The sequence below is a fragment of the Lepidothrix coronata genome, unplaced genomic scaffold (genome assembly GCF_001604755.1).
Source record: "Lepidothrix coronata isolate B3197 unplaced genomic scaffold, Lepidothrix_coronata-1.0 Scaffold177, whole genome shotgun sequence".
Classification (NCBI taxonomy): domain Eukaryota; kingdom Metazoa; phylum Chordata; class Aves; order Passeriformes; family Pipridae; genus Lepidothrix; species Lepidothrix coronata.
The window spans coordinates 1092692-1109588 of record NW_016690357.1 but is presented as its reverse complement, the minus strand read 5'-3'; the positions used below and the strand labels follow the sequence as shown (position 1 = coordinate 1109588).

Sequence of the window (16897 nt, the reverse complement as noted above, 5' to 3'; positions counted from 1 at the left end):
CTCAACTGAGTGCTCTCAACTGAGTCCACTCAACTGAGTCCACTCAACTGAGTGCTCTCAACTGAGTCCACTCAACTGAGTCCACTCAACTGAGTGCTCTCAACTGAGTGCTCTCAACTGAGTCCACTCAACTGAGTGCTCTCAACTGAGTGCTCTCAACTGAGTCCACTCAACTGAGTCCACTCAACTGAGTGCTCTCAACTGAGTGCTCTCAACTGAGTCCACTCAACTGAGTCCACTCAACTGAGTCCACTCAACTGAGTGCTCTCAACTGAGTGCTCTCAACTGAGTCCACTCAACTCAGTGCTCTCAACTCAGTGCTCTCACCTGAGACTTCATTCTCTTCATAGTCATTGATGAACAGCTGTTCAGATAAGGCATGAGTTAATTTTAGCTGAAACTCTTCTTTGTTAAAGTCTAGTCCCTTAATTAAAGTCAACAGGTTTAAAGGAAAAAAATGCCAATACAAAACACAAATAAACTTGGAGAAAAGTTTACATATAAACTACAAGCAACAGAAATGCTTTCAATGCCCTCAATTCCAGATATTTGTAAAACAATTACATATTACCTTGGTGTTCATATTTCAAACACCAAATGTTTAGAAATAAAACAGAGCCCTAAAGCAAGAGTGTGGAGTTTTTCTTTTCCTGATTTACTTTTTTGTACTTAAAGTCCACACAATGGGGAAAATAACTGAACTGTAAAACTGAATAAAACTTACTAGGATACAGCACCTTTTGTCAGTTCATTGACATTCAGGTTTTTTCTAGGAACTGATGATACATATTAAGAAGAATATTTGAATTCAACCAAGTTAACATAGCCTTCCAAAAACATTAGTCTTCTTAAATTATTCAATTTCTTCCCTGTCTTGATTGTTGAATTGTTGATACAGGCAGGGAGAAGAAAAAAAACCTCATTTCACATATCCATCACATCTGCCTCTGACATATGTTGAAACTGTAATACAGTGAACCATTGAAAGTTGTGGAGTTTTGATAATCCAAAACAAACTCTGGATTCATTCAGCCAGAATGCTGCTGAAGCCACCATGAGCCTGGTCCTAGTATAATTACAATAGTGACTTTGTAACTAGTCCTGGAGTCTCCCATTTGACTCAAATGGAACAAATTTTCAGACTAAAAATAAGGCAGCTATAGCAGAGTGATGCAGTTAGTACATTCATTTTTCCTCTCACAACTCTTTTGCTAGTATGTACTAAGAACAGCTGTTGCAATACCACAGTGCATTAAGGGGTGAATGCCAAAAGGACATCAATTCTAGATAACAGCAGCTCAATCAGCAAAACATCTGGATTTCTACAACATCAGGAAGTAAACTAACTTAACCAAACCCCTGTGCATGCATGTATGTCCTGTCCACCTGAAGCTTAAAGGATGGTCTCTGGTCCAACCATTTTTTTGTGTACAAGTAGGGGTGAGGAGAAGCTTTCCAGTCCATAGAGTATGAAGGAAAAATACATACTCTGAATACTCTAACTGAAGTATAGGGGTGGAAAAGGGCTTTATATTTCTTTTTCCATTTGATGACTTTGACACTATAGCAACTTCCAGAATGCTGGATTTAACACTACTAGAGTTGTAAAAGTAATTACTTCACAGAATTACAGAAAAATTAGGTGCTTGCTTATCAAGATACACATTGTATAGATACGACCACAGTTTAATGTTGTTAATAAGTCCATAAAGTTAATAAGTCTATAAAGTTAATAAAGAATGAAATCAGTTCAGTTCTTCAAGCTCTGCTACTTGTTTAGCAGCTTCCTGCTACAGTATGAGCAATAGTTTAAGCTGGGGGAAACTGGGGAAGAGGTTAGTTGTAGGAGAAATATGTGAATGGAAAAACATGGAAAAATTACCTGAGTCAGTTGTTAGTGCCAAGGAAAGCAACTAGAAACTTAAAGTGATGAACTGCAAAATGCCAGAATCTACTCTTCCAGTCCTGTTTACACCTAAAGTGACTTTACTAAAGCAGTTAATGTCTGATTGTGAATTGTTTTCTTTAATGGAAGAGAAGCAAAGCCACTGAAAGAGACAGTGCAGCCAAGAAGGCAAGGAGATTAGAGGCAAGCAAAACAACTGTGCTTAAGGTTGACATGCTGAATCATACCCCACAGTCATAATCATAAAGCAAGTATCTGTTCTCTTGGTCTTTTACTGTTAAAAAACAGAAGTTACTTTTCTTTCTGTAAACATAATTTAATCTATACCAAATTAACAGCTTTTATGAAAAGCAGCTGTCATAAAAAGCCAGTCTTTTTGCTTGATGTATTTTTTTCTAGTATCTGTGCAAGGCAGCAATTTTGTCTTCTTTTGACATACCTATTATGTCAGGAGTTCAAAATAAGAAGATACTGACAGATATGTCACAACAGCTCTATTCAGTCTCACACTTTTGAGTTCTAGCATCATCATTTTCCCTTGGAGCCCTTAAAAAGTACATGCTTTCAAATCAGCAACCTCTTGGCTGTATATAAATCAGTTTATAAGCACCACTGTAGGAACGGGAAGAATGGACAACTGAATATAGTTTACCTTCAGTTTTCACTTAGTTTGAGCTACAGTTATCACCTCAGCATCTGCATTCTTCCTTTGGCAGAAGGGTAATGTCTCATCCGCAGAACTTTTATTGCACTGACAAAACTTTTCAGCTGCAATCAGGCCCAAGCTCAAAACTGATTGGTAGTTATCACACATCCTTCCTCACACCCTTATTTTAACAACTGTCTCTTAATTTCTTCAAGGGGGCTGAGCAGTGCACAGCCCTCTCCCTGCACTCTGCAGTCACTTTGCTCATGGCACTGCTGCTGCCTCCCATCAAGAGGTAAGTCAGACAGAGAGAATCGAGTCTCACATTTTACAAAGCTCTATCCAAACAAATACAGAGGCTATTTTTGCTGGTCATTAAGGATACAATTTTAAACAGCTTTGATACAGCAGAGCTTCCCGAACTGAGTTGAGAAGCTTTCAATAAAATCAGCTGATCACTTTGTGTTGTTTTATTGTATTGTTACTCCCATTACTTCTGCTTCACGTATTCATAACTACACAAATTATCATTCCAATCTCAACATTCCAGTTTTGTAAGTCACCAGCATCCAACAATGTACATAGGGTGAACTTCACAATACTGACAACTTTCCTTCCCACTTTAAACCAAGAAAATTGACAAAAGATGAAAATCTTTAGCATATCTTATCAGAAATATAAACGTATAGAGTATATTTACATACGCATCTAGATAAATCCTAAAATAGCCTGTGAAACTGTGTGTATGTTATTCACTAAATGGCACAATGATTCAGCTTTTTCCTCACCTTCTGTGGTCATTTTCCATGCCCTCCCATGCTCCTTGCTGTTTTGAGAATTGTCTTGGAGATGAAGGAGGAAAAATGGATGTGGCCAAGGGAAGGTGGCTGGAGGATGGTGTTATAGAGGAAGAGATAAAGGGGAAATACAGAGCAAGGCCAGACAGTTTATGGTGGCCAACAACTGTCAAACTCATCCTGGTGCCTCTCGGGTGGGATACCAGGAATAGTTCAGGACAGGATGGGAAGTATGGCAGACGATAACAGCTTCTGGGAGGATTTGAGCAGATCTATGCCAGGACAGGACACACTAAGCAGCACCTGACACAGTAAGGTGTGCTCTACTGCAGGCCTTCTCAGCAACTGCCCTGCACTTGTCTTTCCTGCCCTGTCTCAAAGGCTCCCTTTGGAGAGATCCCTGGGTTAATTAAAGGGGTGTCATGGAAAACCCTTGTAGAAAAAAAAGTAAATCTTAAATCAGGGTCTGGCACTCCAGGCACTCTCCTGGATCATGCATTGTACAGGAACATCAGTGTAGTGGCCAATGCTCTCAGTTCATGATGTTACAGAAGATTGCTTGAACGAAAGGCTTTACACATCACCCGCAGCTAATGACTCCCCTCATATCACAGACAGTGTTTTCTCTGCCTTCTGCAGGTATTTTCTGTTCCAGCCAAAACAGTTCAAAGGAGGGAAGATTAGACCTGGGCAGGGTATTTGAAGTGCTGTAAATGTGGCTTGGTAACACATCAACCAAGGGTGTTGTGTGGGTTGTGCACATGCAAGACGTACCCACGGGATCCCAACCACATTTAAGAGCAGGGTCAGGCTCAGAAAAGAGGTTTCCCAGGGCTGTGGAAGGGCTGCAGCAACAGCTTTTTGATTTGCCAATGGATGGGAAGTCCGCACTGCACTCAAATGAATGGCACTAAATATGGCAACATTAATTCTTGTTTAAAAAAAAACAAACAAAAAAACCCAACAAAAACGAGAAAGAGTTACAACACTATTTTTCAATCTTATTTCCAGCCGAGGTTTGACTCTGATAGAGTTAGAACTCTGGATCAAGGTAGAATAACTTGCACAGCAACATTCGAGGTCAGGATGAATAGGGCTCTGAGCAACCTGATCTAGCTGAACATGTCCCTGCTCATTGCAGGGGGAATTGGACTAGATGACCTTTAAAGGTCCCTTCCAACCCAAACTATTCTATGATCTAGGTATGAGGTGACCATCAGAACATGAACTGTAAATTTGCAAACATAGCTAGAAATGCACACAAATACTTTTTACTTAAAGCATTATCCACATGAGGGAAACCTTAGTGACCAGTAACAATTTTATTCCTGATCATTATTACCTTCTGTAATTTTCCCTCATCTGTTCAAACCATGGGTTTAAAATACTGCAGTAATTGAGCTCAGAGGGAAAACTGAAGTGATTTTTTGTTATATTAGATAAGTGGCTTGATAAAATCTAACAGGAAATGGACTGCACAAGCAATTTTGCAGTGCCATGGAGGCCATCCTTCTGGTTAGTTAAGAGACTGGGGAAAGTAAATCTTGGAAATTCATCTTATTTGAGATACAATAATTCGATATTAAAAGCACTGATCATAAGCTCATTATTTTATGCAATTACTGCCCACTATTCTCAGATAATGAGTCAGTAGTGCCCTGCAATAAATCCCAAGACTCAAGAGCAATCCTATTTAAGATGACTTATTTCGATTATTAAGTAAAGGAATCTACTTGAGCCAAAATCCTTTTCTTTTTTAAATGACCCTTACATTCAATTAAGGGGTCCTGTAAAGACTCATCTATTTACAATGGACCCATAGTCATGGAAAATTTCAATCTGAAATACAGTTATTCTATCTTGAAATATAGTTCATATAAAACTTGCTCAAGATTTCCCCTGTGACAATATATTTTCTACCACACCCATTTATCTACAGGCACTTCATCCTGAACTATGTCACACGTTGCCTTTTCATCTCCCACATGCATGGTCTGGTTTATATAATAACCTATGGTGAAGTAACTACTAATGTCTGGATGCTGAAACACTCTTTACCTTAACTTGTCAATAGATCCAAGAAAAAACATCCCTCTTACACAACTGACATGACAAGACCAAGAACTGTTATTAGTCATATGATTTGACTGACATTTCCCATAGAGTGGTTAAAAAAAAAAAAATTCACATCTAATCTTTCTTCCTATGAAGGCACAGGGTTGCATTGCTGCTTGACCTCTGTCTTGTCAAACAGGAAGTTAAAAAACAGTGATGTTATACTAAAAAAAAGAAAAAAGCTCACAATGTACACTCAGCATTAGATAAAGACTCTAAAGCCATATTATATTTAAATCGTTTAGTCACAGCACTGTCATATCTCACCAAAAGCCATGAACCCCAAGCTATACAGGCAACACTGCAATATACCCACAGTGCACTTCAACAGTATCACAGCCATGTCTGCAGTGTGACCTGAGTAACTACTCTAGGTAAACTAAGTAACTGTGGCACAATAAGGGCCAGGGCCAGTTGAATTCATGAAGTACACTCAGTTTCACAGGGTGGCCATGGGAGGTTAACTCCAGAAAACTCATACAGCCTGAATGCAAAAGCAGCATTTTCTAGAAATGTTTAATTCCAACTCTGCAAAAGAGACTTAAATCATCTATTCCCTTTCAGTTAACACATGGGAGATGGCAAAGTGACAATCAGAGATAACTTTGGATACTGATCACCTGGCTGTTTCAGATTATTAGATCACACTGATATAGGAGGAATAGGATACTGTTCAAAAAACACTGGCTGGTGTTCCTTCTGAAGGCTGTGAATCATAATAAATCGAAGTCATATTGGTATCAAGTAATTGTATCAATTATCTTCAACTGTCACACCAGGGGATGCTTTTCAAAGGAAAAAGCCAAATGTGCAACATGAGTTCAGAAGAGCTCATCTCATTTTTAAAAAGGTCAGGGGAGCTCTGAAATCTCGAAGTAGCTCACCACTTCCTTGAAGAACACTACAATTAAAAATAACTGCAGGTGCTATTTTCTTTCATATGCTTTCCATTTTATACACTTGACATATCAGCTGTGGGAATAATTTCAAATTGGTAACTAGCATCTAGTGTGGACTACATCCTAGAAGCTACTTTTAGTATCAGAAAGTCTTAACATGTATTCTGAGGTGACAGTACTACAGTTCAAGTCATCTAAAGCAAGCAAAATTATCTTCCCATCTCTGTCCATATTTTTTTGTGCTGTCTCTACTTGCTCTCAGCAGAAAGTCTTGAAGCAAGTGATTGCTCCTCAAGTGAACCCTTGAAATATTCAAGTAGTTTCATAACCACTTTTGCAGCTATTTCTTTAGGGTGAATTGTCATGATCAAAGTTCTATACCTATGAAGAAATGCTCTTAAGTGAAGGTTGAATTTGTGTTTTGCTCTGAACTCTAGCACTGATCCCAGTGAGCCAGTGAGAGCGTCAAAGTCAGACTGGACTTACTGTGAACAGCTTAAGCTATTCAAACATCAGGACTGAAAAATCCAAATGCCTTTAATTGAAAAGAGATCTATTTCTTGAAGAATAATCTGTGCACACTTCAGGAAACATTTAGGGCAGTTTCAAACCTTTCAAGTTACAAACTGATTTTGTAAAGCAGATTCTCTCTGTTGGTTTGCATGAGTGACTAAAATGCACAACTGATTTTTGGGGATGATTCAGACCTTATCAGGGATGCTGTATGTCTTATTTTCAGTGTATTTTGCTCTAGGAAACACTTACAGTTCCAAGGTCAATAATGAAACAATCTCCTTTGTTGAAGCTGGTCCAAGCCAGGGGGACTTCTGTGGCTCTTACAACTCTTCTGCCCTTGATATGCAGCAGCCTCTGGGCACTCAGATCATTAGTAACAACATGATTAAATCCAGAGGCAACACCACCTGCCTGAATAAAACAAAACAAAGCAGCCAGCTTTATTTCAGCTTTATTTCTGCAAACTTACCTTTTTTTGCTACAGACGAGGAGCTAGCAGAGGAAAAAAGATTATGCAGCAAGAAGGAAGCCAAAATAATCTACTGTTGATAATCTAGTACTGATCACAGACCCGACAGAAACTGCTGCTGATGCTGAACTCTCAGGGGTGAACCTTTAGCAAAAGGAGCAGATGCCACCCTGCTTCAAAGGGTTTGCAGATAAACAAGGAAAGGGAAAACACAGAATTTACAGCACTATCTTGCATCCTGCAGAGGATGAGGTAACACTGAACCGTATTGTTAGGACAAAAGTCAGTAGGTTGTCAAATAAGGACTGGGGAAAAGCAGAGAAATATGTAGCTCCTTTTTAAGTTTTCCAAACTTGACTCTCAGAGGTCCAGGTGGTTTTAGTTGCCGGTTATGTGTAGAGAGATGGGTAATTCCACAGCAGCTCTGTAATTCTATGAAAGGAATACTTGCAACTTAGGAGACAACCTAGCAAGGAGTACCAAACTGGAAAAGAGAGACCAAACTGTTGATTTATAATCTATAGTCATAAATATAAACATAATCCTGTAAACTGGCTTGGCTGTCTGTCTCTGTGAGGCAGTATTCTCCACTCCTCCAGGAGACCCGGACTTTGGTTTGGAACAGAAACTAGCTCTTGAAAGTGCAAATAAAAATAAAATGTAAAAGACTGGGCACATGACTCATGCTTTTATGCAAGCAGAGTTAAAAGCTTCAAATTGGTTTTGTAGTCTGTGAAAAGTTACAAGCCTCCATAATGGGGAAAAAAAGGCTGACTGAGCCACATTTCCCAGAGCTCCTACTATGGGGAGATTCGCAGGAGATACATTACTTAAAAACCCCCTCAGATGCTGCAAAATAAAAATAAAAAAAAAAATTCCTTTCAAATATTCAGCTTCTGGAAGTGACACAAAAATATAAAATTTTTGTGAGAAGTATTTGGGAGTTTTTTTAATCTACCTTAGAAAAAAAATTGCAGTAGGACTGCAAAAGCCCCATTTTTAGGCTTGAGTGAGGTTTTGGTTTTTTTACACTCTATTCATGTTTCTAACCACTTGAGCACACTGGGTTCTGCATTTGAACAAAATGCTTCAGTCTACAACATAGAAGTGATTTCCACACGATTTAATACCTCCCAGACACAAAGAGTCCCTACTCTGAGCTCCCTTAGACACACTACCATGAAATCTCATGACAGTTTTATTTTGGAGAAAAAAAATAATTGGGAAAGGTTTTCACATATCATAAGAGGCACTGGCAAAGTAGCTGCTTCTTTCTGTACAAGCACTGGGACTCCCACAGTTTAAGTTGGGTAGTTCAGATCTAAGCCCAGTAAGTATTAAGTAACAATTTTTAAACTCTCCATTTACAAAGAAAAACCTTTTTTTTTTTAATGTGGGGGACAATGTTACATACAATTTTAGAATTCATTTTGACAAGAGTCTTTACCTTGTATTTGATTCCTCCCTTGAAGTAACCCACAAACTCAGTAGACTCATATCCTTGAATTTCTCTACTCTGCACAGGCTTTCCTCCTAAATAGTCATCCATTTGAACAGCAAAGATAGCTGCAGCTGTGCTTTCATCCTGGGTGCATTCTTTCCCTGAAATAAGAGGAAATATTATGTCTGTAAAGCATTAATATAACTTTGAATTCTGTTGGAGAAATTGTTTCCGTGACAATCAGGCACTGCCTTCAGCAGGTTGTACAGCCACTGTTTATGAGGCAACAAAGCACTACATCATAACCTTGTTCACCACCTAATACATGATCTTCCAGACCATTTCTTGACTACATTTATAGTAGAACTGGGGGAGGGGAAAGGTGAAAAATAGCAAAGTTTGTCTTCTCTTAGCCTCTTTAAACAAAAGAATATTTCAATTGAGTTTAGCACAGCAACTGTCAGCCATAATGATTTTGGGACTTTGAGCTGAAGTGCAAAGACAAAGGAAGGTCATGTCAAAGGACTGTCTGGATGGTAAACTGGATATTTATGCTAAGAACAACTCTCTAAGCTATAAAGCTAAAATAATTCAAAAGCAGTCCTCTTCACACAATAATGCAAGCAAGATAGTTTGCCTAGTACAGCTGGGAGAAAGAAAAGCATCTATGGGGCTCTGATATTTGCTTCATGAGGTCCCACTTTGTTTTGTACCTTTCAGAGATTAGCCTCTTCTCAGGACTGTGGCAAAATGGCCTCTACCTAGTGTGCTGACGGCTTAATCATGCCACAAATCAGGCTGTATATTAAACCAAAGCTTTTAACATAGGCCTATACATTTTTGATGAACATTTTCAGCAGTTTTGATTGTGTCAAGGAAAGCACAAACAGGATGAAGTTTAAAAAAACCAGGTTTCTCAAAAACTTTAGAAAAATAAAGAAAAGTGAGGTCTTCCATTTAGATTTATTTTTCTGTCTAAATAAGAGAGAAAAGCTGGTATACAAGCAGCAGTTCTCAAGAGCAGCTTCTCACTTACATTAACCATTTCTCTGCTTCTAGGTGACTCAACAGAAAAGCAGCATAGAGCCCAGACAGCCTGGACAGAGATACCTCTCACAGGCTGCAGAAGAATGGGAAGTGTGTAGTGAGGTGTTGGTGTTACAGGAGGCTTGTCAGTAAGGTATTGGTAAAGAATAAAGCATGGGAGAGGAGGGACAGGAATGCCTAAGGGAAGGCCCCTCTGCTGGGGAGAACGGTTCCCCTATTCATGTTCCAGCAGTGCAAATGCCACAAGACAAGTCTCCCATCTCCCACCAACAGCCATGGTTCTCCCAGGAGCAATGCCACCACCACCACAGCTTTTGTGGAGACACAGGTGATATGGAAGCCTCCAGAAAGCACCAAGGATGAAATAGGGAAGGGGTCCGAAGACTAATGGAGGCATAGGGAAGCAAAGAGCATTAGGCCTACCCAAAAAAGGTAAAAAAATAAATTACTGAAAGCAGGATGTAAGACAATTTCTGGAAAAAAATGCCCATCACTCAATAATAGAATATATTGCTATTTGGCAATATGCTTTCTCAGATCTGGGTACCACCTTAAAGCTGGTGGCAAAGTTTTGGGGGTTTGGGGGATGTTTTGTTTGTTTTTTAATAGGTTATTCATATCCATTAGGACTAGATCCTTCTGATTTATTGCTTGCAAACACATAACGGGGTTCAGGGTTGACAAAAAATGGTTTTTGAACAGTTTTAGAGATAAGAGTTACTACCAGGCTTGGTCTCACTGCTGCTATGCAATAAAATACTCAGAGAAACTCCATTAAAAAAAAAAAAAAATCAAGTGGGCATCAGTCCAGGCATAGGTTATTCAAGTTTGTATGAAAAACAGATTTACCTCACAGTCTGATGCACAAACAGCCATAAATAAGGCAGAGTATACAGGGAAAATGAACAAATTTTTACCAGATTAAATCCCAGGTCATACGGACAGATCTTATGACTACATCTCTGGGGAGAAGGGTTAAAAAAATAGTTAAAAAACACTAGTCATGATTTTATTAAAGATATTAAGTGAGGTATAGCTAGTCTAACTTCCACAAGTAGCCTCATACTGGCACAGTACATGCTGTTTCCACCAGTGATAGTTTCAAGTCCAGACAACTCCCTTAGCTTTAGTAGTTTAGCTACTAAGGCATCTCTCAAGTGCCAGTACAGACAACTGAGCCAGGATATCTGAGCCAAGTTAAAAATGGATACAGCTACCATGACACAGATCTGCACTGATTGCTCAGCCATGCCAACATTGCTGCAGCACCTGAGTTGTTCAGAAATGATCCAACCTCAACATCATTTCACTGTATGTGTGATATTTGGTAAAACAGTGGCTTTCCCATAGGAAACTTCAGGATGACAGAACAACTATTGGGTCACTTTAACTCTAGGGTGACAACCACAGCTCAAGACTGTCAGCACATCAGTCACAGACCATCTTCCCATGGTCTAGACCTCCTTCTAACCCCCAGCAAGGTATTAGGAAGACATTTGTCACTATATAATAGGAAAATTGGATGCTCTGCTTTTATTCTGAATTTAGGGGGGGAGGGGTTTGCTGAAGTCAGAATCCATTCACACTCAAAGCCACCATATGTGACCCCCACAATAAAACACAGCACAGCTGACAGGCAGGAGCAGAACTGTGTCACCAAATGGCAAGGCCCTTGTAAGCATCTAAGCCCAAAGTCTGCAGGGTTTCCACCTATCTAACTTCACGAGAGTTCACAAGGGGAGACTTTATCACTCTCTACAACTACCTGAAAGGTGACTGTAACCAGGTGAGGGTCAGTCTTTTCTCCCAGGCTACCAGCAGTATGACAAGAGGGCACAGTCTTAAGCTGAACCAGGGGAGGTTTAGGTTGGACATTAGGAAGAAGTTCTTTACAGAGAGTGTTATTGGGCATTGAAATGGGCTTCCCAGTGAAGTGGTAGTCACCGTCCCTGGAGGTGTTTAAGGAAACACTGGATGTGGCACTTAGTTGACATGGTGGTGTTCAGCCATAGGTTGGAATCAACCTCAGAGGTCTTCTCCAACCTAGCTGATTGTGTGATTCTTTCTTTACATCCCAAAGTCTGATAGTGACTGCTGTATCTGTCTAGAGACAGCTTATGGGAAGTCTTCACAAAAACCCTACTGCAGTTTTCCTGCCCACAGGTTATGCAGTCTTTGGTCATAAGGGAAAAGTCTGTTGTACATACCAGCAGTGCAAATCAGTTAAAAATACCAAAGTGATTCTGTGGTTCTCGCCCTGCATGTGACTGGCTCTCCCCATACATCTTGTTTGAAGTTCTGATCTTTTGTTCATATTATGAGTGCAGCAGTATTTGAGATTCTCCACCCTGCTACTGAAGTATCTTGCAAACAGTAAGGGATTTCCCAGCAGTGAGCCACCCTATTGCCACCCTGCCAGCTGCACAACAACAACAGATACCCTGATCACCTGAAGCCATTTACAGTATCTGCATATCACAACATCAGCATGAAATGTGCATCAGCAGGTACAACTAAAGCTCTTTCGCCAACAGCAAAGAGGTTTTAATTACTGCAAGTGTCAGTCACTGTTTTTCTTCACTTCCAAAGAACTGCAAAGAGTCCTTACATCATTCCCTGGGAAGTGTCTACTAGACTTTAACTATAACATAAGTAGTTCTAGATTCATTAATGAAGGTCTGAACAGCCAAACCCTGCTATTAACTAGCAGCACTGCTGACAGAACTGCCAGAAATTCATTTACATTGCCATCTATGATTATAATCTCACCAGACAGACACAATCCTGCTTGCCATCTGAAAAACTCCTAACCCATGCAAAACTAAACACACTTCGAGCATTTATACAGAAGCAATCCCAGCTTTATATGCTATTCTTTTTTCAGTGCATGCAAAAGTACAATGAGAACCACTGCAACTCAAACACATTAATGTTAATACACATTAACCTATCTTTGTGTACATTCAATGAGATGATTGCCTACAAACACAAACTTGATGGTGAAACAAGAACAAAGTAATAGGTTTCAGACAGCTACACAGCAGTCACCGTGACTGGATGACTTGGTGGCCAGACAGGGAAGTCATAAGATACCTCCTGGAAACGAGGAAGTCACAGAAAATGCATCCTTATGTCAGACTTCTATTTTGATGTAAAGTATGCTAGTCAAGGTGGAAAGCAAAAGACATCAGCCCAGTTCTAGTGTTCCCAGTAGGCTGTCAGACTGATACTAAAGAGGTTTTACAAAAAAACTGGTGACTTTGCATCTGATCCCTGTATCATCAGAAAGCAGAATCAGTCTAGCTGAAAAAGGCAACACCCAGACACAAACCAGGTCAAAAACACCACAGGGAGATGGCCAAGAGGGAATTTTCATCCAAGCGGAAAAAAACACAAGAAAACTCTTGATGTGAGTGAAAAGAAGATTTCACTAGTATATCTCTGTTGAGTGCACCCAAAACTCGATTTTAACCCTTCAGCACTTCCAAACTAACATCACAGAGCAAGTAAGTGTTCACTTTTCTGCCGCACCCCATTGTCCCACCACACAGACCGTCACCATCAGAAGGGGTGAAGCTCGACATCACCCCGATGCTTGGTGGCAGCTCTACTCTTATCTCCACCCAGAAGCTTAGCATCCACTGCCCTTCTCAGAAGGGCGGGGAAAACCCAGCTCCCAATCCCCCGGAACCCAGCAAGAACCTACGGCAGCAGGAGTGGGCACGACAAACCTCACCCACGGCCCCGAGCCCGGCCCCCGCCCGCTCCTACCGAGCCAGTAGTGCAGGCGGTAGGCGACGCCGGACCCGCGGTGCTCGGTGTGCAGCACCAGGTACGCGTCCCCCACGAAGAAGTTGCCGTGGAGCCCGGGGGGCACCGCCACCAGCTCCAGCTTCTCGACGCGCCACACCTGCAGCCCGCTCTGTCGCCCGGCCTCGGCGAAGGCCGGCGGGGGCCGCTCGGGAGCCATAGCGGGACACGGAGAAGCAGCGCAGCAGGACAGCCAGCACCGCCTTTAGGGCCAGGGGTGCGGCCACTTATATAGTGCCCAGTCGGGGCGGGGCGGGGCGGGGCCGGGCCGGCCCCGGGACGGGTGCGGAGCGTGGTGTGGGTGGTGGGATGCGTCTGTCCCACCCCTTTCCATCCGCTCGCGGGGCCGGCTTTTGTTTAATTATTAATTTTTTTACACCTCTGCAAAACTCGCACGGCGTCCTTTTTTCCTTCTGTGCCTATTGTCGTAGCAGGGGTGTTATAAAAAAAAAAAATCAGCCTCGCTCACTGCAAGCAGAGAATGTTTCCTTATTCTAAGGTAATAAGAGAAAAAACCCATAAAAGTCAAGAAAGTGAAGTACAAGCGGGCTAACCCAGTACCTACGGGTGTTACAATGCTGTGCAGTGTGTTTCTATAATTATCACATCTGCCTTGTTTCTGTAAGCTGCTGGTACCGGAATACAAAGAGTTTCCGTAGCTTGCGCTTGTGGTTGGGCTCTTTTTCACCCCAGGCTGGAATGGCAGAGCACAGCTCTCATTTGCCAAGTAATCCCATTTCATTTGTCCAATATGGCTAGCAGACATTTTCTAGGGGGAAAAATATTTTTGAAGATTTTAGATGAAGCCCAGAATTTATATAAATTTCCTTTTCCTTTCCTTTTTTCCAACACTTTGCAACAACCCAAAAGATTTAAACCCACTTCCTACTTGTCTTTGTCCTTTATAAATGGTTAGTATATCAACATGGCAATTGCAGTTTTCTTTGCAACAACTGTTTTCATCTGATATTGATAGGAGGTAGATCAGTCTGGGTACGGTACAGGTAGATGCAGCTCAAGCTGTCAACATATCAAAAGATACATTTCAGAAAGTGTTTTGTTTAGTTTCATCATCTTATTCACCTGAATGTGTTTTGAAGCTCATGATTTCCCCACTGGGTGGTTTTATCAAGTTAGTACCAGAAGAGTGCAGAACTGGGCTGCCTCAGTAACTGGGAGAGGCACTGCTAAATGCAACAAATCAGTTGGAGAGCATTTTTGGGAAAAAAAAAGTTTAAAAAAAGCAAACTACAACTATGAAATTTGCTTAACTATCTTCCCTTCTTCTCTTTATACTGTCTTGAGGAAAAAGATGGTATCTACTCTTCTCTCCCATTTTGGTGAGCACCCTCTCATCAGTTTCCAGACAGAGGTGTACAGGCACCCTAAGCTTTATCCTCACTGTTTAAAAAAGGAAATTATGAGTGCTCTATTTTGTCTAAGGTTCAGCTGAACATGTTACAGCTCACCTTCACAAGTTCACAGCCAAGCATTTTATCCCTCATTCTGTCAGGGCTGCAGTAAGCCTGCTTGATAAAGCACAATGCTTCCCAAATGAAATATCTTTCTCTAGATGTTCATCATGTGAAGAAGAAAAAAACTCAAGGAAGGGTAGCCAAAAAATTCCAGCAGTTCCAGTTTCAATATTGTGTTCTGTTCAATTTTACTCACTTAATTACACAACCACATTTTTTGGTTTTTGTTTGTTTGTTTGTTTGTTTGTTGGGTTTTTTTCCAATTGTATGCCTTTTGCCTTCTTGTGCATTAGTTTGCTTTAATCAGTGTGGACAGAACTTCCCAAAATACTCTGTAATTGTATGGATTTACTATTTCTTCTGAAGTTGGCAAGATGCACTCACTTTAGAATTGCGCTGAGTTTTGCCTATACAGGAGTTCAAACCAGCTCAGTGTTGTGAAGCCTCATTTCTCCTGCTTGTTCTGCCTGTCTTGCCAAGCTAAAATTGTTTGTGCACAGATTGCACAGGATAGGTTTGTTAAATTTATATCTCCTTATTCTAGCTTTAAATTTTCAGTCTACAGATTAAATACTACTGTAAGCAGAATCCCCATTGCTGGCATGAGACTCATGCTAATGCTATTTGTTTAGCATTGACCATTCCCAGTATCACACACCAGACAAAGGTTAAAAACACAAGAACAGTTTAACTGTTCTGTCTCGGTGTCTGTGGCACCACTCAGACACAAAGGATGTTAGTACTGAGAGCAGAGTTTTCTCATGCCTGAGTTTGTCTTACTAGGATTATGTAATCATTTGGCTCCTAGCAAAGAAAACCTTGGATTGAAGTTTGTGTCCTAAGTGCCAGGATACTTGTTTGTACTCTTCAACATTAATTTTTGACTATTTGCAAATCTTGCTTTTGCAATCTCACTCCTAATGAAAATTGTACTGTCTTCTTCCATTTCCATGTGCTTTTTTTTGGTAGCAAAATTAGGCTAGCATTGTTAACATTACATAGATTTTCATAACTTCTGGAATAAACAAAATCTTTTTAACATGGTTATTCAAAAGTGAAATTTTGGAGAAAAAAATGAGAAGTATCTTAGGATTCGCACATTACGAAACAATATTTAAAATTACTTTTTATGTGCTTTTGCATGTCCTTTGATATAGTAATTTAAGTGGAAAGGTCTGGAAATAGCATTGTTTTCATGACTCAGAAGTCCGGGGTCAAATTGTAATTGCTATGCTCATTAGAAATTGCTATGTAATGGAGTTTCAGATTTCTCTCAGACTACTTTACTTAATTTATTAAAGATTATATCTTGCTGATAAACTATGGCTTTCTCAGAGGGATGGCAAAGGTCTAGCACTGTTTTAGCTGTTCAGTAACAAGGGGAAATAATTTTGCCTCACACTCTTTCCATAGGGGGAGGCTGGATATATCAACTGGCTGCTGTCACAGCCCAGGAACACAGTCACGGAGAAAGGGTGTAGATTTCTGCCTACCTCACTGCACTGTGGGAGGTATGGCCATCTTTAAATGCCCTGTCTTTTTCCCAAGTCATGATAGATCACCCAGGACTGCTAGAAGGTGTTCCTGCTCCTCATCTAATCCTTAAAACAGCAGATTCAAACGTATTGAGTTTAAAGCTTTGGCATGACTCAGGGAATTCAAGGATTTATGAAAAACTTTGCCATTTAATTTTGCTCATTTATTTCCAAAGTATATTGTTATATTGAGTAAGGGATCTTTTTTCCTCAAAGTACTGTGGTCATATACTGCATATAT

At 40.5% G+C, this 16897-nt stretch overlaps 1 protein-coding gene and 1 long non-coding RNA gene across 2 annotated transcripts in view; one reads left to right on the top strand and one right to left on the bottom strand.

The window, feature by feature from the left end:
• Window positions 1-13822, bottom strand: part of SCIN (scinderin) — a 52275-nt gene extending 38453 nt beyond the window's left edge. Inside the window, exons 1-3 of the mRNA XM_017830365.1 lie at window positions 13608-13822; window positions 8796-8950; window positions 7129-7290 (exon numbers count right to left, since the gene is read on the bottom strand). Of these exons, the coding sequence (XP_017685854.1) occupies window positions 7129-7290; window positions 8796-8950; window positions 13608-13806 (516 nt within the window). The 5' untranslated portion in view covers window positions 13807-13822. The remainder of the gene's footprint in view (window positions 1-7128; window positions 7291-8795; window positions 8951-13607) is intronic.
• Window positions 9166-10212, top strand: LOC108504865. The gene is made up of 3 exons (XR_001877281.1): window positions 9166-9325; window positions 9849-9969; window positions 10110-10212. It is a non-coding gene; the product is annotated as an uncharacterized LOC108504865 (long non-coding RNA).
• Window positions 13823-16897: the final 3075 nt, after the last annotated feature.